Source organism: Tamandua tetradactyla, chromosome 7, assembly GCF_023851605.1.
Source record: "Tamandua tetradactyla isolate mTamTet1 chromosome 7, mTamTet1.pri, whole genome shotgun sequence".
In the NCBI taxonomy this organism is placed as follows: domain Eukaryota; kingdom Metazoa; phylum Chordata; class Mammalia; order Pilosa; family Myrmecophagidae; genus Tamandua; species Tamandua tetradactyla.
This window is the reverse complement of record NC_135333.1, coordinates 47,991,406-48,014,214: the sequence shown is the minus strand read 5'-3', so window position 1 is coordinate 48,014,214 and position 22,809 is coordinate 47,991,406. Positions and strand designations below refer to the sequence as shown.

Genomic DNA, 22,809 nt, shown 5'->3' with positions numbered 1-22,809 from the left:
TGTTTCCTCTGTTAAAGGATTTCAGTAAGCTAATCAAGACCCACCTGGAATGGATGGGGTCACATCTTCATCTAATGTTTGTCATGTCTCCATGGAGATAATATAAGCAAAAGATTCCAACCTATAGTATTGATCAAGATTAAAAGAAATGGCTGCCCCCACAAGATTGAATCAGGATTAAAACATGGCTTTCCTAAGGTGTTCTAGTTTGCTAACCACTGGAATGCAATATAACAGAAACAGAATGGTTTTTAAAAAGATAAATTTAATAAGTTGATAGTTTATAGTTCTAAGGCTGAGAAAATGTTCCAATTACAAAAGTCTATAGAAATGTCCAATCAAAGGCATCTAGGGAAAGATACCTTGGTTCAACAAGGCCGATGAAGTTCAGGGTTTCTCTCTCAAGTGATAAGGCACCTGGCAAACATAGTCACAGTTCCTCTCTCATCTGAAAGGGCACATGGCAGACACGGCATTATCTGCTAGCTTCTTCTCCTGGCTTCCTGTTTCATGAAGCTCCCCAGGAGACATTTTTCTTCTTTATCTCCAAAGGTCACTGGCTGGTGGACCCTGCTTCTTGTGGCTATGTCCTTCTGCTCTCTCTCTCTGAATCTCCTTCATTCTCCAAAATGTTTCCTCTTCTATAGGACTCCAGTAAACCAGTCAAGACCCACGTACGTGGGTGGAGACCTGCCATCACCTAATCCAGTTTAACAACCACACTTGATTAAATCACATCTCCAGGGAGATGATCTGATTATAGTTTCAAACATACAGTATTGAATAGGGATTATTCTACCTTCATGAAATGGGATTTTGATGAAAACATGGCTGGCTTTTCTAGGGTCCATACATCCTTTCAAACCAGCACATAGGGTATATAATATTCTCAAACCAGCACACCATACAAAAGAATACAAAAAAGTCCATGGAAACTCACATCATACATCCCCTTCAAAGAGGACTTCTATGGGGAAATGCTCAATGTGGCCATCCTTGGGTTCCTCAGACTAGAAGAGAACTTTGAGGCTTTGGAGTCACTTATTTCAGCAACTCAAGGTGATATTGAGGAAGCTAAGAAACAGTTAGAATTATTAGAACATTTTAAATTTTAGAAAGACAATTTCTCCCAGGTTCCTAAAAATAAAGTAATCAATGGCCACTGCTGAAAAATCATTTTATTTATTCACTCACTGTTTTCTAGTATTTCACTGCTCATAACTACACTGTCTTGTGTTGGTTGTATTTTAAAGATCAATCAACCTAAAAACAAACCTAAAAATCTAACTCATGTAGCTTCAGATTAGTTTAAACAATACAATGTAATTACTGTATGTTTCAGTTGTTAAATTAAACCCATCATGCCACATTTAAAAATCAAGATTCTTTTTTATGTAATATGTTAATTACAAACAATTTCAAAGCTTTCCAAAATGTACCACTAGAAACGTCTTAAGTTTCTTATGATGGAAATAAAACGTATGTAAGTGTAGTTGAAAGGTATATCCCTAGCTTAAGATGAGACATGATTCTTAAAACACCAATATGTATACAGGTACTTGTATAGCATGTGCTACTAAACCGAGCAGGCTTGTAGAAGTAACAAACAGAGGTTTGGTAGTCTGTTATAAACCTAAGAGGAAAAATCCAGACTTTTAGTTTTTATAATTGTGCACTGGCTTTTGTTTGTTTGTTTTGCCCCCAATTCTGCAGCCTTGTCCCTTGAAGTCTCTTCCATTGTACAGTGTTATTAATTCTGCTAACTTTCAGACTTCATTGCTGACAACAGGCCTCTTGGCTTTCGCAACCTATTACATTAAATTTCCCATCAAACCATGTCAGCCTCTGAGGTCACAGATTTCAAGAGAAGCTTTAGATATTTTGCCATCTAACTTCATGGGCAGGTGTTTTCTAAATTGCTTTTAGGTTTATTTTTCCAGTGTCAGAAATCAGATTGAACTTATTTAAAATTCTCAGACTGTGAGTGCTCATCAGAATAAGAACAAAGCAGATGTGTGACGATTTGCTGATAAAAAAAAAAAAGTGGAGTTTGAAGCACGCTTGAACTCTGGTGTGTGTGTGTGTATGTGTGTGTGTGTGTGTGCGTGCGCGCGATGCCTGCACATGTGCACTTGTATTTTGATTGACCTTTCAGAGGGAAAGCAAAGCCTTCCAACTAGACTTCATCCCAACCCCACCTGGTGAGTAGAGTGTCTTGTTGATGATTTTTCTAATGCTTACTGAAGCCCAAAAATAGAGTGTGATTGCCCTGGTGAAGAAAACTCTGCTCTACTGATCTTGACTTTGGAGGGCTCTGTCAGACTGCTGAGTGGCATTTGAAGGTCACTCTGAGCAGGCCAGTGAAATGATTGTGGACTTAGTTTAGAAGTAGCATGTCTTAATGTGGGATCACCAAACAAGTTTCTGGTGGCAATAAAAATTCAGTATTTCACTTGATGTGTTAATTTTAGCATGCACGTGTATGAATAAAATAAAGGGATAGCAGAGATCTTCCTTCCGGGTAACATGGCCATGGACACTATGTTGCTTTCAAAATTACATTTTCACAGAAGGCCTGTGAAGGAAAATGGAACTGGGGCTCCATTTAAAAACAGGAAGAAAAAAAAAAGAGTGATGCCATTTTTAAAATAGTCAACTCATGAAAATGATTACAGATCATCTGCAAATGATTTTTTTACATTAATACAAATTAATATAGTTATTATAGACATAAAGACTTGTGAAATTTCATTTCAGTCCTTTCCTTCATGAGGTGAAATCACTGTACTCTGTTCTCTGTTCCATTTTTACATAGACCTGCCTCAATTTTAAATGCTCTTGACCTCCTTCTTCCATCAGTTTTTGGTTGTTTTGTTTTGTTTTTTTAGGTGCATAGTCTGAGAATCGAACCGGGTGTACTGCATGGAAGGTGAGCGTTCTACCGCTGAACCACCTGTGCACTCTGGTTGTATTTTAAGTCAAAGAAAAATGAGTGTTATTCAAATCTGTAGTTCTCATTTTTGCATTGGATAATACTTTTCTCCTTTTTAAGAGGAGATATTCTTGTTTTTCACATTTTTGTTTATTGGATCTTTTTCCCTTTAAACTATTGACAGTGTCGAGTTTTTCATGTTGTTTTTTCCATTTAGGTTAGTTTACAGCTGTTCACTTAGAGGGAACTGAATCTACCTTTACCATTACATCCTTTCACCATATGAACAGTGATGGCCATGCATATCTGCATTGCACTTTTAGAAAAAAACTTCTATAAGTTTCTTCAAGATTTCGTTGAACATTTAAATGTTCATTTAAATAGACCAGCTTCTTAAAGAACACAAAATTCTTGGGACTCCTCTCCCCTGAAAATATTTAAGAACAGATCAATTAAGAAAGAGTTTGAAAATTATTTCTTTTTCGTATAATTATGTGCCTGAAAAAAATCTAAACTCTGAAGTTCTGTATGTTCAATACCAGACTGAAGAGTACCTGTAGCTTGGGGGAAAAGCATAAATAACAAAGTTCTAGTTAAATAATCTTCATCTCATATCCATTTTCCTTCCTGCTAACTATGTGATTTTCAGCTATTTGAGCCTTTTTGTTTATGTAGGTAAAAAATTGAAATTGATATTTGGGAAATTAAGGTTAAAGATTGCTTTGGGCCTCATTTTTCACTTTAGCACTGGATTTGCTGGAAAGGAGAGGCAGTATATAGGAGGTAATTTTAAAGATAAAATAACTCATTATAAATCAGTTTCCCTAATCTGCATAACTGAATTAAAATATATATATATAGAAAAACAACTAAAAGTCACGTTGGATTATTGGAAACACGGATAAACTCAGTTGGTTGTACTTTATGTTATATGACTTTATGGCAAACAGCAGTATGTGACATTTTTCATTTTTTTATAACAATATTTAGAAAAAGCAATTTAATGTTAGAAATAAAACACTTGAACAAAAGATGCCTTGATTATTTTATGAAGCAAAGTTAAACAAACATGCAAAGTGTAAAAACAGATTTGTGTTTATTTTGTTTGACTAGTTTGCTGCTAATTATGTTCTCATAAGCATAAGAATGTTCTTTGATATTTTATTGTTGTCTTGTGTTTTTTAAATAGTTATTGCTTTTGAAAATCTGATAGTATCAACATTTTCAAAATTTTTATGTGAGAAGTTTATATTTATGTATTTTCAAAATTTTTATGTGAAAAGTTTATATTTATGTATTTTAAGAAATTATAGTAGTACCATTTTGATTAGTCTGAATGTTTCCAAGCATTGAAATAAATCTTGACTGAGACATTTATTTCCATGAAAAAAAAATCCACAATGAGATGCCGTTTCACACCCACTACAGTGGCTGTTATTTAAGAAAAAAAGGAAAATAACAAGTGTTGGCAAGGATGTGGAGAAACAGGAATCTCCTCAGACCCTATTTTTGGGAATGTAAAATAGCGCAACTACTGTGGCAAATGGTTCCTCAGAAAGTTAAGTATAGAATTACCATAGGACCTGGCAAGGGACTTCTCAGTATATAGCCAAAAGAATTGAAATAGGGACTCAAAACAGTTATTTGCACACTGATGTTCATTACAAAATTGCTTCCCAAAAGATGGAAGCAATCCAAATTTCCATTAACAGAAGAAAGGATAAACAAGTTGTGTATATACATCCAATGAAGTATTATTTAGCCATAAAAAGAAATAACATTCTAAACCTACTACAACCTGGACGTACCTTGAAAACATTATGTTCAGTGAAATAAGCCAGACACAAAAGCACAAATATTGTATGAGCTCACTTATATGAAATTAATAGAATATGCAAATTCAGTCAGACATTAGAATACAGATTACAAAGGAAAGGGTAGGGTTGGGTAATGATGTGTTAATGTTTAACTGGTGCAAAGTTTCTGTCAGGGTGATAGAGAAGTTTCAGTAATGGACAGCAGTGGTGGTGGCACAACATCATGAATATGTTTAACACAACTGAATTGCAAACTCAAAAGTAGTAAAATGATTAATTTTATATTGTATATTTGTTGCCAGAATAGAACTATACAACAGAAAGAGTGAACTCTAATGTAAACTATGGACTATAGTTAGTAAAATAATTACAATAAATCATTTTATCAATTGTAACAAAGCTACCACACTTGTGCAAAATGTTAATAAGGAAAACTGTTGGGGGTGGTCTACATGAACTCTGTACCTCCTGCATGAACTTTTAGGAAACCTGTACTTTTGGCACGAATTGTTTAGTAAGCAACTGCTCAAACGAAAAATGTATTTTAAATTAATTAATTGATTAAAATTTTAAGTCCATTTATTATTTGCAATTTGCAGTATATTAATTGCTACTTTATCAAATTACGTGAGACACATCTTACTACCCTTTTCTGTTGAGATTTGATGTATTAAATTACAAAATCATACAGGTGGCTCATTTGAGGGGAAATCTCTAGTTTTCTATGGACAACGAAATCATGCCCATGTGTTTAGTTTCTAAGAGTTGCCTGAGTGTCATTTTCCATTTAACTGAACATGGGATACCCACAAGGCAACTTCTCAGAACTAGGTCATAAACACCTCCCCTAGCAGATTCCGTGCTTTTCATGAAGGCTTCTTTTCCTCCAGTTGCCTCAAATTTCCAAGCTCTCACCTCCCTGGGTGCAAAATTACACCACCAAGAGCATCAACCTAATATTGGAAAAAGTGTTGACTGGGTGAGCTATATTTTCTTTGGAAAGGAAGAACTGGGAATGGAAAACTAAAGGCAGTTCAGATCAGGTTAACACATGTCCTTGGCTGGAAAAAAATCTCTAATTTCCTATGATAGATATAGCATATTCATTCAACTAACCCCTGTGGTTCCTGGAGCAAATGAAAAGTTAAAGTTTCCAGCATAGCCAGAGAGTGGAATAGTGGAAATTTTTTTTAACTGAAGTAGGACTGCATGTTACATAATCAAGAGGATGGAAATTCCAACTATGCAGATTTAAGTATTTAGTAGAAAATGAGTCTTATCAATAAATTAGAATCTCCTTGGTGGCTCTTGAATCAGACCTTGGAAACCTAGGTACAAAGTAAAACCTTTTCATTCACTGCCTGCTAAAATAATGGCTACAGATGCAAAGGGCACAGGCAGATTGCTAGGTGCTCTCTGATGAGCTAGAAATAGGTGCTGCTCAGAAATGGGCTGCCCTCTTCTTTTTGTACCTCCCTCCTTCCCCCATATCAACACATACTTAGAAAAAAATGTCATTTTTATCTGAATTGTAAATGCTGTGATAACCTCACTTGAATATGATGCCTTAAAATTTGATGAAATTACACACTCATCTTTTATTTCTTAGTTTGAATTATACTTGTCCTTAGCAAGAAATTGTTTGAAAATGTTGCATTTTTGCTATTGGATCTTTTCCAATGACCAAAGCTGTACAATGTAAAATGTCCTGGTTTTATAAGGTCTGTTTGTTGCACTTCATTCTAATAGAAGCCAAGCAGTCATCCCTCTCTTTTTCTGTTGGGATGCAACTGGATATCTGGAATGGAACGTTCCTGTGTACTGGAGTATATAGTGCACTTTATGCCACTCTGGTTAACAACCTCTGGAAGTAGAGACCCAGAATTAGAAATTATCAGAGCTTGAATGGAGTGGGATGGGATTCCCATCAGCTCATTCAAATATTTCCTTTGTTTGGAACAGGAATGCCGGTTAGTGATTTCGTTCAGGAGCATAAAAAGAAAATAGAAAACTAAACTTTGATTGCCTGGATCTATTAGCTGCTTGCTACTAAATATTTTTATGTCAAATCATATGTTTTACAGAGAGCTTCATTAATGGAATATTTGTTCTTCTAGGTAGCCAAGAATTCTGCTTATTTCTATTCTGTCATACAGGAGAAGGAAAATGTATGAAAGCTGGTTCATTTCAGAAGACGAAATGTAACACAGCAGAGATGTCCCCAATAATGCAGAATTAGTGTGGAATGAGGGGAGACAGATGACCAAAAATGAATGTGTGACACATTTGTAAGAAGCACTGCCATGTATGGATGGGACCCCCAAGGCTTGACTTTAATACAACTTTAAGACCTTTCAAATAAAAATCAGTATGTTGAACGAGATCAGTTGCCTTCAATGTTAAATACTTCCAAGAGCTGTTCTGTTAATAGGTATGCCAGGAGCCTCTGGAATACCAAATCCCAATTAACGTGGCCTGAATGTAGCTTCAGGAGGGTATGACTGGATTCTGGTTCTAACCAAGGAAGGTGAAACCCAATTAACTGAATGATCCCCAGTCTTAAAAAGACTGTGTCAAGAAAGAAAGAAGCATGGTCTGGGGCCTAAACAAGGAGAATAAGTAGCTTTCAGTTACTTACAGCTTTTGAGTTCTGCACTCCCCAAGGAAGCAATGCTTTGACCAGCTGACACAAGCTGCTACCTTTAGGAAAAGATCCTCGAATGGGAAGATCAGAGACTTAATTTACTGAGCCCTAGTCTCCTCTTCAGTAAGAACATAAGGAAGTGGGCCCAGGGTCACTGCCAGGCCTTAGCTTTTACTCCGAGAGAAATGGAGAGCCAGTGGAGGGTTTTGAGTAGAGGAGTGGTTTGGTCTGACTAGCATTATATAAAGATTTAGAAGGATTAAATGAAATAATCCACATAAAGCACTTAGCACCATGCCTATTACATTAAAAGTGCTCAATACATAGTAATGATGATTGTAATTACCATAACTCATGGTGCTAGCAAAGTAGCTCTGCTACACGCCTCGACAAATTTCTGGTGATCATTTCTCTTTACCTGGGATTTTCCTGTGGGGAAAAGACATGGCTTGCTCTACTCTACCCTGACAGTCAGTCTTTAAAGCTCACTACTAAACTGGTATTCTCATTAGGCTCTTGTTGAAGTATCAAGATACTGACAAAATCGAGTATCTAGGCAGCAGTGCAGAGACTCAGAGCAAGAACTTACAAGTGTTACGGAAAAATTTTCTGAAATTAACACATTACACTGATTAGATGCTTATTGCAGGAACTGTGTCTTATATCCTCTGCCTACCTTTTTGAGAAAGAGGAGAAAACAGCAGAATTCAACCAAGAAGTGTGCAATACTAGATGTGATATGCAATTATAAAATAATCATGTAGAAACTCTTCTTATTCAGCCCAGCTTCTCCTGACTTCCCAAGAATGAAAAAGGAGCTTCTTCCAAGTGCTCTGACAGCATGCAATGTTGCTCATAAGCCTTCCCACACTACACTAACACTGCCTGTCAATAAACCATGCTTCCCACTCGAATGTAAGCACTTTCAGGGCTGAATCTTAGTCACCTCTGGTTGTCTCAGGACTACTGTTGTCCTGACAGAGTAAGAGTCCAATAACCATTGATTAAATAAAAACAGCAATACTTCTGTATTTCATCAATTCTACAATTCCACCAAATTTAAAGCACTTCAATTGCAAGACCATGAAGAAAGAAAAAATATATATTAGAAGATACCAGCAATTGTAAGACACATTCCAATTTTAGAGTTTGTTCTCACCTTGATTTCAGGCCTGCAGCAGGGTAGACATGACTGAAAAGAGGTTGCAGACTAATTGGCATCACTTTATAAAGGTAGACATGTACACATTACATTTACACAAACAAAAATCTTTCATTTTCACTTAGTTCACTTGGCTTCCCTAACCCAAGCTTTTCCTCTCAGATCAAATATTGTTTCAGATTTAACTGAATCATCCTCCTGTGTGAACATCACATAAAACTAAAGACAGAGAGACTTGTCCCCATTTTTTAGCTATGGTTATGCTCTGGTTTTGAATTTTTTTTTAAAAAAGTGTGTTATTTATTGCCTCTACCAAGGCAGTTCAAATGATCAGGATCATTAAACCAAAGGGGAAATAATTTTTCTGCCAGGAAAGATTGTAATAAACAAAGTTCATTCATCATCTGAGGGGAAATGTGTCAGTGCAAAATTACAAAGTAATGATAAATCTGGGCAGTCATGTGGCACTTTCAATCATAAGATCTCAAAGCATCCCACACTGTAATCAACAAAGCCTTGTCACCACAGGATGCAAAGTGGAAAGTGTTGCTAGCACTTTGTTATACATCAGGAAACTAACAAAGAAAGAGGGGAATCAAGTTAATAAAACACTGATGATAACTATTATTTGCATATAAGTACATGTACCTACACAAAAACATATATAGAGGTTAAATTTGATCAAGTGAGATTTATAGAACTATTTAATTGTAAATTCTCAAACATACTAACCATGCTAAAATACTAATAATAATAATTAGTAGCAGAAACATGCAATCTTATTTAGAAGATGGTTTTGGGAATCAAATGGAACTGGGCTCCAGTGCTGGCTCTATCACTTACCCCTCTATGACCTTGGGTAAGTATCTCACCCTCTCTGAGTGTCCATGTCCTCATCTGTAAAATTGGAATCATAAGAATATATGCCTCACTGTGACCAAAGTTAGATGAACTACTCCATCTAACCTACAGTAATGCTCTGTAAATGCAAGCACGTTATATGTGGGTAGACCAGATGTCCATTTACCTTGTTCCCATATTCTAGCACTCAACTGTGTAGTAGTTTCGTTGTCTCACTTCCAGTATGGCCTCACTTTCTCTCTATCCAGTATGGACACCCTAGTCAACTGCTGCATTTCTACCCCATAGTATCCCTTCCTCTCTGCCCCTCCCACCATATTCCAATGTACCTTTTATGAAGATCCCTAGTGCTGGTTATTTCAATGGCCTCTTAGCCTCCGTCTTCTCAGAATGAAATCCTAAGCATGATGTTCCTCTGCTCAAAGTTCATCAAGTAAGATCCCCTACCTCCTACTAAATAACTTCTACTACAGCATTCAAAATACCCCCACTATTGCCTTTTATCTACTTTCCCAGGTTTTTCTCCAATTTGTATCCTCATCTTTAGCCAATCTGCTGCACCTATTCCTCCTCTATATTCCTTCATGTCCATGGTTCATACAATGTCCTTTGTTTGCAATGCCCTCTTAATCATCTCTGCTTTTAAAATCCAAGCCTCCTTCTAGACCAATCTCAAGTTGCCCTCCCCTCCAGGATAGAGATCCTGATCCTCCAGGGTAACTTTCCTGAGAGTCCTCTCAGGTGTGCCTCTTTCTGGGATGCATCCATTTAGTCTTGCGTTACTGCTGATTCCATGAGGGCCTGCCTCACCTTCATGGTCTATCCAGGGCTTCACTCATACTAAGTGTACAATAAATATGGACATTAGCCCACATATTTTATTGATCCTATTGTTTACCTTGAGCCCCTGTGTTAGATATGCCACTAAAACAGAATGGTAAAATCAAATCAACACTTTGAACTTGCTGCTGTACTCAGCGATACAGAGTAGAACCTGGAGCTGCCAGAATCTCTACCTAACAGAAAGCTTTCCAGCTCATTAAAACTATACATCACTACTACCTTGAACACGCAACAAATATAAAGTTGGCCCTGAAGTTCATTCAACCAGCTGTAGTGTTATTAAAATGTCTTGATCTGGATGTGAACATAAAAAATAAACGTTTTGTTTTTTGTTTGTTGGCTTGGGGTTTTCATTTAGTGGTTCTAGAGAAACCATGATAGCTATTGCTGTAACTATATTGTTATAACAGGGGTTTGGGGTTTAGTCAAATCCTTTGTCAGCCTCAGAAGGGTACAAACAACAGTGCTGGGCTTCCGTCATTTAACACAACCTTGTACAATGTCAAATGAAATTCTTTATTAAATGAATTTTAACTCTATTTTTGCTGTTGGTAGTTTTCATTTCTAATGAAGTTTCTTAGATTAAAACTTTAGAGCAAAACCTGATTTGGCTAAATGAGATAAAGAATGATTTTTTAAAATCAGAATATCCTGGCAATGGATCTCATACATTTCTGAGTTTTTGAAGTCTGGTCCTAAGCTGGTTGACCAGGGATATGACAAAAAAAAAAGTACTCAAGGAACATCTTTGGAAAACACCCTTCAGAAACCCAAGCTCTTCACACTCTCCCTAAATAGGGATTACCAGGAACTTTGAACTAATTGTGCAACTTAATCCATTCCAAATATTCAACAATTGAATTCAAAGTGTAGCAATACCAAAAAAGAAAATAGATAATAATTCCAGATGCTACCTCTTAAAAGCAACAGTACCATAATTTCATATAATTTCCTTCTCTATCTTCAAGTCTCATACAATTATCACAGAAACATTCATATAATGAATATTTTTACAGGTCATACCTTTCTTTACTGCTATGAATACAGTGATTATCATCTCTTAATATTCCCAGATAGCATTTGATCCATTTTCAGTGGAGGAAATTTCTTAAATTCTATAATCATGCTTTTCATACTGTGTATTTTCATATAAGTAAATTCATACCAGCAAAAAAAAGCTCTCTCCCAGACTGCATTATTTTCCTAATCTTTTATTGACAAATTGTGGGCTCTGGAGCACCTGGCTTACTAGTTATAGGTCTATTTTGGCCATTGCTAAGGCTCCAGGCTTATTGTAACTGCCTCCCTCTCACATCCCTTAAGAACTTCCTGAGGATTTAAAAGAACTTACACTCAATTAAGAGTTCCTCAATGTCTTATTCAGTACAAGTGTTAAACAAGTTTGTCCTTTGGGACTCAGAAAAGGATCAAACTCTGCTCCTTCCTACAAGGAAAGGCACTGTGTACACTCACCTTTGACATTTCAATAATTGATGGTCTGGGGATAGAAGTCTGAAAAGTAACCCCTTCGCCATCCGGTCCATCATCTAGGGATCCAGGCAAATCCTCAGGTGTCTGAGCAGGCTGGACTGTGATGTGGTCCCTGGAATTCAGATTGGCATTGCCATTTCTCTCTGGGTGGGCACCAGAATCTCGCCTTTCCTCTGGAGCCCCTTCTTTCCCCTGTGGATGACTTGGACGTCTGTCCTTTTTGGTCTTGGGCTGAACATAGATGGCGGAGTGAGTGTCTGCCGTGCTGGACTGATCGAAGGGGACATTCTCCCTTGTATTCCCAAAACACGCAAGCAGAGCTGAGCACGGAAATGGATGCATCCTCCTAGATGGAGATTTCAGGCTTCTGGTGAGCCTTGCTTTCCATGTGGACATGACTGGCCATGAGGCGTGGCAGAATTCAACTGGAAAAAGACAATTTCAGAGGAGTCCAAATTGCCACTGGTGTCCATAGAGTAACTATTTCCTTGCCTGAAGAGAAGAACTTTCTAGTGGTTGCCCCTAGATAGAAGTTAGAGGCAGGGCCACCTTCACTGAGGGTTGCTCAGCAGCCAGCCCACCTCGGGAAGCATTTTCACACTCTTCCTTCCTGGAGGCTCAGTGGCTAAAGAAAGCTGTCTGTGAGGCCTGAGGTTGGCTTGGGTTACAGTCCCCAGGCCGAGCAGACACTTCAGCGTAAGACAGAGCCAAGTCAATAGATGGTTGCTTCAGGTTACCCTGGAGGCATAAAGATAATGTAGCCTGATAGCACCTGCCATAGAACCGCAGCCTGTGTATCAATAACATCATAATAGCACCATAACCTGCTCCAGTTACCCTTTTCAAATATTTATTCCCCCCAAACAAAGCAAAAATGATTCAGTTATCCATCACCAATGAAGACACGCCAACCCCCACCCCCACCCCAAAAGAGGCCGTGACCCTGCAGCTGTTGCATTATTAAAAGTAGGAAGTAGACATGGAGCTTTCGTCTGGAGACTGATCCATGTTTGGGTCTGATGTCACAGGGATATTTCTGGATCTTTTTTCAATCTTCCCCCAAACAAGTTTCATGGCTTCAGTATCTCCCTTCCTACTAACTATCAATGAGTCTTCATTAATTTGTCTTTCTTGGTACCCATACTAAATCCTTGTTTAATTTTCAACAACAACCACAAAAATGAGCTCTCCATGAATAAGTGACACAGGTAATATGTACGCATGAATGTGTATTCAGCCTACTGTGTCCTAATTTTGGAAAGCAACCCCCGTTTGAACCTAGACCTATTTCTCAACACATTATTATGGGAATAGTGAAAAATAATAAATTATAACCATATTCTAAGACAGTGCTCAAAATCAATATTTTTCCTTAGCAAAGCATCTGTTAGGAATGTTCTAGAAATGTAATACCATAAAGTTTTCACCATTAATCATGGTTTCCAGGTCAAGGCTCACAGACATATTTTTCCTTCTGGTTTATGTCTACTTCCCCTTACAATTTAATGTCAAGATTTGCTCTCAAACCTATGCAGGTGGTAGATACCACAGCACTACTTCTCTTTTCCAGGGCAGAGACAGAGTCTCACGTAAGGTTTTGCTGCTGAGAAAAAGTTGGATAAGCCTGGGGTTGGAACTGCTACAGCTGTTCTCTGTGTCTGAGTCAACCTGACAGTTGTGCATTCACGTCACAGCTGTCCCAGAAATCCCGTCCTGATAGAGCAGACATATCTACAAAGGTAGATTGGCTTCAGGAACAGTGGCCATGGCTCCAAATGTAGGTTTTATTTAGTTCTTACCAAAAATTAAGATGAAACAGAAAAGGCTGCCATTCATTTAGAGGTCCTTACCTACCTAGATGGTAGAAACCGCCTCCCTTCAAAGTAGCAAGAAGGCTGAGCTTTCTCCTGGCTCCTCTCCAAGGATCCTGGCAACTCTGGAAGCTGTGTTTGGCCTCCTGCCTGCCAGCCAGTTGCTGCAGCCCCTCAGGAAAGTTCACTCCATACTGTCCCCCTCAGACATTTTTCTATGTCTTCTGTGTCTTTCTCTGAATTTCATCCTCTTATAAAGGACTCCAGTAAGAGAATTAAGACCCACCTGGGGATGAATGCCTCAACTGAAATAACCTAATCAAAAAGTGCCACTTATAATAGGTTTACACCCATGGATGAGTTAAGAACATGACCTTTTCTGGGGTCCATAAAGCCTCTAAAGCATCACACTAACTGACGAAGAAAAAATAGAGGATACAAATAATAATAATCAGAAATTTAAAGAAAGACATGACTACCAACCCTGCTGAAATAAAAAGGACAATGAACAATTGAATGTGAATAAATTAGACAATCTAGTTGAAATTCTTAGAAACACACAAAGTACCAACATTGACTCAAGAAGAAATAGAAGGTGCTTCCTTCAGCGGCACATATACTAAAATTGGAACAACACAGAGAAGATTAGCATGGACCCTGTGCAAAGATGATACACAAATTCATGAAGCGTTCCATATTTTTCAAAAAAAAAAAAAAAGGAGAAATAGAAGGTCTCAACAAGCCAATTACTAGTAAAGAGATTGAATCAGTAGTCAAAAGAATCCCAACCAGAACCAGAAGTTCTCACAGGGAAATTCTACTGAACATTCCAAGAAGAATTAACACCAATTCTTCTGGAACTCCTCCAGAAAATTGAAGAGGAGGGAACACTATCTAACTTATTCAATGAGGTCAACATCACCCTCATACTAAAGCCAGATAAAGACACTGCAAGAAAAGAAAACTACAGACTAATATCTCTTATGAATATAGATGCAAGAATTCTCAACAAAATATTAGCAAACTGAATTCAACAGCATAATTAAAGAATTATACACCATAATCAAGTGGGATTTATCCCTAGCATGCAAGATTGGTTCAACATAAGAAAAACAAATAATGTAATATACCACATTAACAGAATGAAGGAAAAAAATCATATAATCATCTTGATTAATGTAGAAAAGGCATTTTACAGAGCTAACAGCTTACTTAACAGTGAAAGCTGGAAAACTTTCCCTCTAAGATTGGAAACAAGCTAAAGATTCCCACTGTCACCAGTGGTATTCAACACTGTACTGGAAATTCTTGCCAGAGCAATTAGGCAAGAAAGAGAAATAAAAGGCATTAGGTTGGAAAGGAAGAATTAAAGTGCTCCCTATTTACAGATGGCATGGTCCTATATACAGAAAATCCTGAAAAATCTACAACAATGATCCAAAAGCTAATAAAGGAATTCAGCTAAGTGGTGGGGTACAAGATCAACACCACATAATCAGTAGGGTTTCTATGCACAAACAATGAACAATAAGAAGAAATCAAGAAAAGAATGCTATTCACAATAACCATTAAAAGAAACAAATACCCAGGAATAAATCTAACCAAGGACTTGTACACAGAAAACTACAAAACATTGCTAAAAGAAGTAAAAGAAAATCTAAATAAATAGAAGGATGTTCCTAGTTCATGAAGTGGAAGACTAAATATCATTAAGATGTCAGTACATGGAAAGGTAATAGCTAAATTTATTTATATGGAAGGGCAATAGCTAAAGCCATCTTGAGAAAGGAGAATAAAGTTGGAGGACTCACACTTCCTAATCTTAAAACATATTATAAACCCACAGTAATCAAAACAGCATGGGACTGGCACAAGAACAGACATATGGACCAGTAGAATAGAATTGAGAAGTCTATGACCAACTGATTTTTGACAAAGTGGCAAAGACTACTTAATTGAGAAAGAATAGTATCTTCAAAAAACTATGCTAGGAAAATTGGATCTCCATTTGCAAAGAGAAAAAAAAAGAAGCAGGACTCCTACCTCATACCATATACAAAAATCAACTAAAAATGGATCAAAGACCTAAATATAAAAACTAGAACTATCAAATTCATAGAAGAAAATATAGAGAAGCCTCTTCAAGGACCTTGTTTTGGTCGATGGTTTCTTAGACTTTACACTCAAAATATAAGCAACAAAAGAAAAAATAGATAAATGTGACTTTGTAAAAATAACAAAAAGTTTTTCAAAGGATTTTGTCATGAAAGTAAAAAGACAGCACATACAATTGGAGAAAATATTGGGAAACCATATATCTGATAAAGGATTATATCCAGTACATATAAGAAAATCCTTCAACTTAGCAACAAAAAAGACCAACAGCTCAACTAAAAAGTGGGCAAAAGACATGAACAGACATATCTCCAAAGATATATAAATGTCCCAAAAGCACATGAAAAGATGCTCAACATCAATGGCCGTCAAGGAAATGCAAATAAAAAAACACAATGAGATATCATTTCACACCCATTAGAATGGCCACTATTAAAAAAAAAAAAAGAAAAGAAGTGTTAGAGAGAATGCAGAGAAATAGGAAAACTCATTCATTTTTGGTGGCAATGTAAAATGGTGCTGCCACTAAGGAAAGTAGTTTGGCAGTTCCTCAGAAAGCTAAGAACCACTATATAATTTAGTAATCCCACTACTTGAAATAAACCCAAAAGAATTGAAAGGAGGGACTCTAACAGATATTTGCACACCAAATATGTTCACAGCGTCATTATTCATAATTGCCAAAAGATGAAATCAACCCATGTGTCCATCAACTGAAGAATGGATAAATAAAATGTGCTATATATAGACAATGGAACATTTTTCACCTGTAAAAAGGAATGAAATCCTGATACATGCAACAACATGGATGAACTTTGAAGATATCATGTTGAGTGTAATCAGCTAGACAGACACAAAAGGACAAATATTGTATGATTTCACTGATTTGAAACAATTAGAATAAACATATCATAGTGTCAGAACCTAGAATATAGGTTACCAGGGAATGGGGCACAGGGAGATAGGGAATGGAAAGTTAAGGCTTAAAATATACTTGGCTCCTATGGGTAATATGGAAATGTCTTGGTAATGATGGCGTTGATGGTAGCATACCATTGTGAACATAATCAACAGCACTGAAATATATATCTGAATATGATTAAAAGGGGAAATGTTAGATTGTATATATGGCAACAGAATAAAACTAAAATTAAAAAATATATATCCATGGAATACAGCAGAAAAACAGTGAACCCTCAGTCAAACCATGGGCTTTAATTAATAGTACATTTATTAAAAATGTTCTATCATTAATTTTAAAATATATTCCACACCAAAACAGGGTGGTGGTGGGACGGTACATGGGGATCCTGTGTTTTACGTGTGATTGTTCTGTACACAACAACTTCTCTAATAAACGAAAAAAATTCAAACTAATGGGATTATTTTAAGGGATTACATTTATAACACTATGGGAAACAGGATGAGGCCATTAACATACAAGAAAACTCAACAAATTCTCAGAAAACAAAAAGAAGATGGAATATCACTAATTAATGGGGCGGGGGGGGGACAGAAATCCAGCCTGCCAGAACGAACCCCAGAGAAGCTCTCGACTTGGAAGGCAGCAAAATAGGACATGAGAGTTCAGGTCAGAAAACAGTGGATTAATTTGTCTGAATATGGAAGTCACAGGTTTTCTTTAACTTCTTCTGCTGGCAGTTTATAACAGGTATGTACCCTTCAAAACTAAACAAATAAAAGCATCTTATCTAAAACTATTTAATGAACTCTGTCAAATGAGCCAGTAAGGGTAGAATAGCTAGTGTGGGTATCGGGATCCAAGAACAACCCCTCTATTTTGGTATTTAGGGCCCCTGACATAACAGCTAACTGCTTGACTGCTACCTTAAAGTGAACCCTCCATTCGAAATCCAACCAAAAGTCAGAGAGTTCCCAGGCAACCTTCCAACTCCTCTCTCATAGAAAAAGTACAAATAGACCACAAGACATAACAACACTTTTGAAAAGAACTGTAGCATAGATGACCAAGGTAACAAAAGAAAAATGTCCTGGAAGAAGACAGGGAAAATATAACATTTAAAATATAGCATTTAAAATTTAAAATAAGCTTCTAACATCCAGAAAGGAATTTGACAAGATATGTAGTCCAAGAAAATAAAATTTAAAAAATAAATAAATGAATGAATAAACCAAGAATAGTATGATATGAAAAAGGAATAATTAGAGAATAAAATAGAGCATTTGGAATAAAATGCATGACTGAAAAATGAAAATTATGATAAAAAGTTTATAAAACAAAATACAGGAAATTTTTCAGAGTGTAAAACAAAGAAACAAAATATATGAGCTAAAAGATAATTCTGGAAGTCCAACATTAGATGAATATCATTCCAAAAAGAAAAAAAAAAAAAGATGGTTTTTAAATTGGCAAAGAAATAGATGAAAACTTCCCAAAGTTGAATGGAGAGTTAAAAGATCAAACCAAAAGTCCCAAAGAAAGTAAATTTAATAGATACATATCATTATGAAATCTCAAAACACCCAGGAAAAAGAAAAGAACTTAGGAGTCACCTATAAAGGAAAAAAATCAGTCATTGATATTCCCAACAACACTGGATGTTAAAAGAGACAGGAACAATGTCTTCAGACACATGACCAGAGAAATAAAACTATGATCTTACCAGGAGCATTGTACAGGGAGGTGGGGAATGAAGCTCCAGCAAAACCAGTCATTTTTGACCCAGAGAACAGAGGGCCACAGGAAAAAAGAAGACATCAGAGAAGAGATGTGTATCAGTTAGAGTTCTCTAGAGAAACAGAATCAACAGGAAATATTTGTAAATATAAAATTTATAAAAGAGTCTCACGTAACCACGGAACATAGAATCCAAAATCCTTAGGGAAGGCTGTGAAGCTAATGACTCCTATGGAAACTCTGAATGAACTCCAAAAGGAGAGGCTTGCTGGTCAAAGCAGGAAGATCCTCCTTAAAGGGCTTCCAGTGATTAGATTAGGCATCACTCATTGCAGATAACACTCCTCCTGGCCGATTACAAATGAAATCAGCTGTGGATGCAGCTGACGTGATCATGATTTAGTTCTATGAAATGTCCTCACAGCAACAGACAGGCCAGCACTTGCCCAATCAGACAAACAGGTACCACCACCTGGCCAAGTTAACACATGAACCTGACCATGACAAGAGAGTATAAATAAGTTGCTGGAAAAACTTTTAGAAGGAAAAAGACAAAAGATACAGGGACAGTGGTTGAAAAGAGAAGACAATTAGAAACTTCAGGAAAAATTAAAACTGCAAAGTTACCCAAATATGATGAAGCCAGGCTAAATTAGAAAGGAAATCAGTACAATGAATGGAATGGATTCCAATGAACAGATAGTAAAAGGTTGGAAAACATTCAAAGATATGGTAAAGAAGGCATATTTCTTCAACAACAGAAAAGATAACAAATCTGAAACATCAATGAAAAGAAGTAACAACAACAAAAACAATATTCAAAAAAAGCGGATCAGCTGGAAAGCCTTGGCTGCAAATAAGAGAAAGTACTACCTGTTACAGATTGAATCGTGTCCTCCACAAAGACATGTTCAAGTCCTAACACCCAGGTCCTGTGGATGTGAATTAATTTGTAATTAGAATCTTTAAAGATCCTATTAAGATGAGGCCAAAATGAATCAGGGTGGGTCTGAATCCAATATGATTAGTCTTTATAAGCAGAGGAAATTCAGGCACAGAGTGAGTCAAGTCAGTAGAAGACTGAAAGGGACAGATGACCATGTGACAGATGCAGAGATTGAGTCATGGATTTCTGGCAAGCCACCATCAGAATTCTACATGATCCTCCAATAACTTGATTTTGGACAACTGGTGTGTGGTACTTTGATACAACAGTCCTGGCAAACTAAGACAATAACAGTTAAAAGGAGCGTAAATCATTTTGTTTATTCTTCTCTAGGTAGACACATAGGTTCCTTCTACCTTTTAATGATTGTGAACAGTGCTGCTATAAATATGGGGTATATGTAAAAAAAAAAACGTGCAACATAAACAATAGTGGTTTATCAATGTCTTGAGGTAAGAGATTCAAGCTTAGTTAATTTCAGCAGTTCAGCTATTTCAGGGACTTGGGTTGCTTCCCTGTATTCTTGTCTTTCCCCTCATAGTTGCAAGATCACTGCCACAAACTTTTTAACTTCTGCACCTGGGAAATTTCTGATACTCTCTCGGGCATTAGGGGCTCCCAATTTAGTAAGCTAATCCCTCCATCTTTTTTTTTCTTCTGCACTTTTTTTTTAATATTGTGAAATATATATACCAAAAAAGCAATAAATTTCCATGTACATTTTAAAAGTAGTTATAGAACAAAATTTTTTTTTTTCACACAGGCAGGCACCGGGAATCGAACCCGGGTCCTCGGGCATGGCAGGCAAGCATTCTTGCCTGCTGAGCCACTGTGGTCCATCCTAGAACAGATTTTTTAAATTAATTTATTTTTAATTTATGATACATAACCACATACAAACACAAACATTCTTATCATATGATCATTCCATTCTTGTTATATAATGAATAGCTCACAGTATTATCACAGTTGTATATTCATCAACATGATCATTTCTTAGAACATCTACATCAATTCAGAAAAAAAAATAAAAAGAAAACAGAAAAAAAATCATACATACCATACCCCTTACCCCTCCCCTTCACTGATCACCAGCATTTCAATCTACTAAATTTATTTTAACATTTGTTCTCCCTATTATTTATTTCTTTTTAATCCATATGTTTTACTTGTCTGTCAATAAGGTAGACAAAAGGAGCATCAGACACAAGGCTCTCACAACCACACAGTCACACTGCAACAGCTGTATCATCATACAATTATCTTCAAGAAACATGGCCACCGGAGCACAGCTCCACATTTTCAGGCAGTTCCCTCCAGGCTCTCCATTAACCTTAACTAAACAGGTGATATCTATTTAATGTGTAAGAATAACCTCCAGGATAACCTCTGAACTCTGTTTGGAATCTCTCAGCCACTGACACTTTATTTTGTCTCATTTTGCTCTTCCCCCATTTGGTCAAGAAGATTTTCTCCATCCCTTGATGCTGAATTCCAGCTCATTCTAGGATTTCTGTCCCACGTTGCCAGGAAGGTCCACACCCCTGGGAGTCATGTCCCACATAGAGAGGGGGAGGGCAGTGAGTTTGTTTGTTGTGTTGGCTGAGAGAGAGAGGCCACATCTGAGCAACAGAAGAGGTTCTCTTGGGAGTGACTCTTAGGCCTAATTTTAAGTAGGCTCAGCCTATCCTTTGCAGTAATCCCTCGAATTTGAATCTTGTCCTTATGAAACTGATTTCTGCAATGGTGAAGCTAGGCCTGCATGTAATTATGCCTGAGTCATCTCCAACAAGCCTCTTTTGTTGCTCAGATGTGGGCTCTCTCTTTAAGCCAACTCTACAAATAAACTCACTACCTTCCTCCCTACATGGGACATGACTCCCAGGGATAAACCTGGGCCTGGCATCATGGGATTAAGAATAACCATAAGGGGGGAAAGAAATGGAACAAAATTAAGCTTCAGTAGCTAAGAGATTTCAAATAGAGTCAAGAGGTCATTCTGGAAGTCATTCTTAGCTGGTTATTTCAAACTACCACAGTATGCCATTTACCAACCAATAGTACTACTGAAAACCCTAGAGAGTGCCCCAGGCTCTATCTAAGTCTCTATAAATGTTTTTCTTAGTAAGTTTAATTTTTCCAGAACTTAAGGCCTCCAGATTGATCTTATGCTAGATAAGCCCTGAAATCCAGAGGTACCAGTCTCAAAGAATAATCACCAGGTTCATTCCTCTACCCCAGAAGGTCAACCCCTTTCCAACACAAAGCAGTTAAAATGGTCGTTGCCCAGACATCCCTGAAGATTGACAGAATGATCAAATGACAAGGAGGAGCTGTAACTGAAAAATTAGGATTTAACAAAGGACTGTGACTACTAATTCATTATACAGATATTTCTTTTTAGTGTCTAGTATTATAGAACTGTGAGAAGGAAATACCTGAAGCTGTTGAACTGTAATCTAGTAAATCTGATCTTTGATAATGATTGTATAACTAACTACACTGCAAAAAAAGAGTCAGTTGCCCATGTTTGTATGGATCTACTCCTGGATGTATACTATATATATATATGTATACATATATTTACTACAGTTTCTTAGTTAGCCTGCTTCTATTGTAAGTCTTAAAATTGGGTAGATTGCAATATTAGTGGTCAATAAGAGGGAGAGGTAAGAGGTATTGAATGTATAGTGTTTTCCTTTTTTATATAGTGTTTTTAGTTATATATAGTGTTTTCCTTTTATTTTTTTTATTTCTTTTTCTGGATTAATGTAAATGTTCTAAAAACGATCATGGTGATGAATGCCTAACTATGTATTGATATCATGAATCACTGCATACTTTGGATAGACTGTTTGATGTATGATGATATCTCAATAAAATTAGATTAAAAAAAAGATTATTGTCATAGCTACAACCATCTCATCCTCATAGTGCAGCTCCAAAGGCAGGCAAGAAGGAAGGGGGCTCCCTCTTATATTTCTCTTTGTATTAGAGAGGGAAACTTTCCTCAAAGCCACCAGCAGACTCCCCATCATGTTCAATGGCCTGAGCTGGGTCACATGTTAACACCTAAGGGGAAAAATGGCTACATGACTGGCTCAGGTACATCATAATCCATCACATGGAGCACATTGAGAAGCCTACCTTTCCACATACGTTGCTACTTAATGTTTTAGCAAACAGGGAATTGTTAGCAAAGAAGAATGAGGGCAATATCATTCTTCTTTGCTAACAAAGCAAGGCAAAGAACTGGGTAGTATCTTAGTTTGCTAGGGTTCCTGTAACTAAAGACCATAGCAAAGTGGCTTACACAACAAAACTCCCTTGTCCCATAGCTCAGTAGATCAGAAGTCTGAATCAAGGTGTTAGCAGGGCCATGCACTCTCTGAAGTCTATAGGGGTCTGGTGGTGACTTGCTGAAAATCCATGGTGTCCTTGGCTTGTGGGATAACTCCATCTCTGCCTCCATCATATGGCTATCTCCTCTTTCTGTCTGTCTGATGTCCAAATGTAGAGTTCGTGATC

At 37.0% G+C, this 22,809-nt stretch overlaps 1 protein-coding gene, 1 long non-coding RNA gene and 1 other non-coding gene across 5 annotated transcripts in view; 2 read left to right on the top strand and 1 right to left on the bottom strand.

The window, feature by feature from the left end:
• LOC143691202 (uncharacterized) overlaps positions 1-7,132 on the top strand; it is a 30,092-nt gene extending 22,960 nt beyond the window's left edge. For 2 of the 3 annotated variants that reach the window (XR_013179397.1, XR_013179398.1), the window contains exons 3-4: positions 5,640-5,728; positions 6,867-7,132. This is a non-coding gene — a long non-coding RNA (uncharacterized LOC143691202). The remainder of the gene's footprint in view (positions 1-5,639; positions 5,729-6,866) is intronic. The other variant, XR_013179396.1, reaches the window with a different exon arrangement.
• Positions 1-12,146, bottom strand: part of FAM107B (family with sequence similarity 107 member B) — a 224,234-nt gene extending 212,088 nt beyond the window's left edge. The window contains exon 1 of the mRNA XM_077169357.1: positions 11,733-12,146. Within this exon, the coding sequence (XP_077025472.1) occupies positions 11,733-12,146 (414 nt within the window). The remainder of the gene's footprint in view (positions 1-11,732) is intronic.
• A 2,010-nt stretch (positions 12,147-14,156) lies between these two features.
• LOC143642952 (U6 spliceosomal RNA) lies at positions 14,157-14,263 on the top strand. The gene has a single exon (XR_013156011.1). It is a non-coding gene; the product is annotated as a U6 spliceosomal RNA (small nuclear RNA).
• The last annotated feature ends 8,546 nt before the right edge of the window (positions 14,264-22,809 follow it).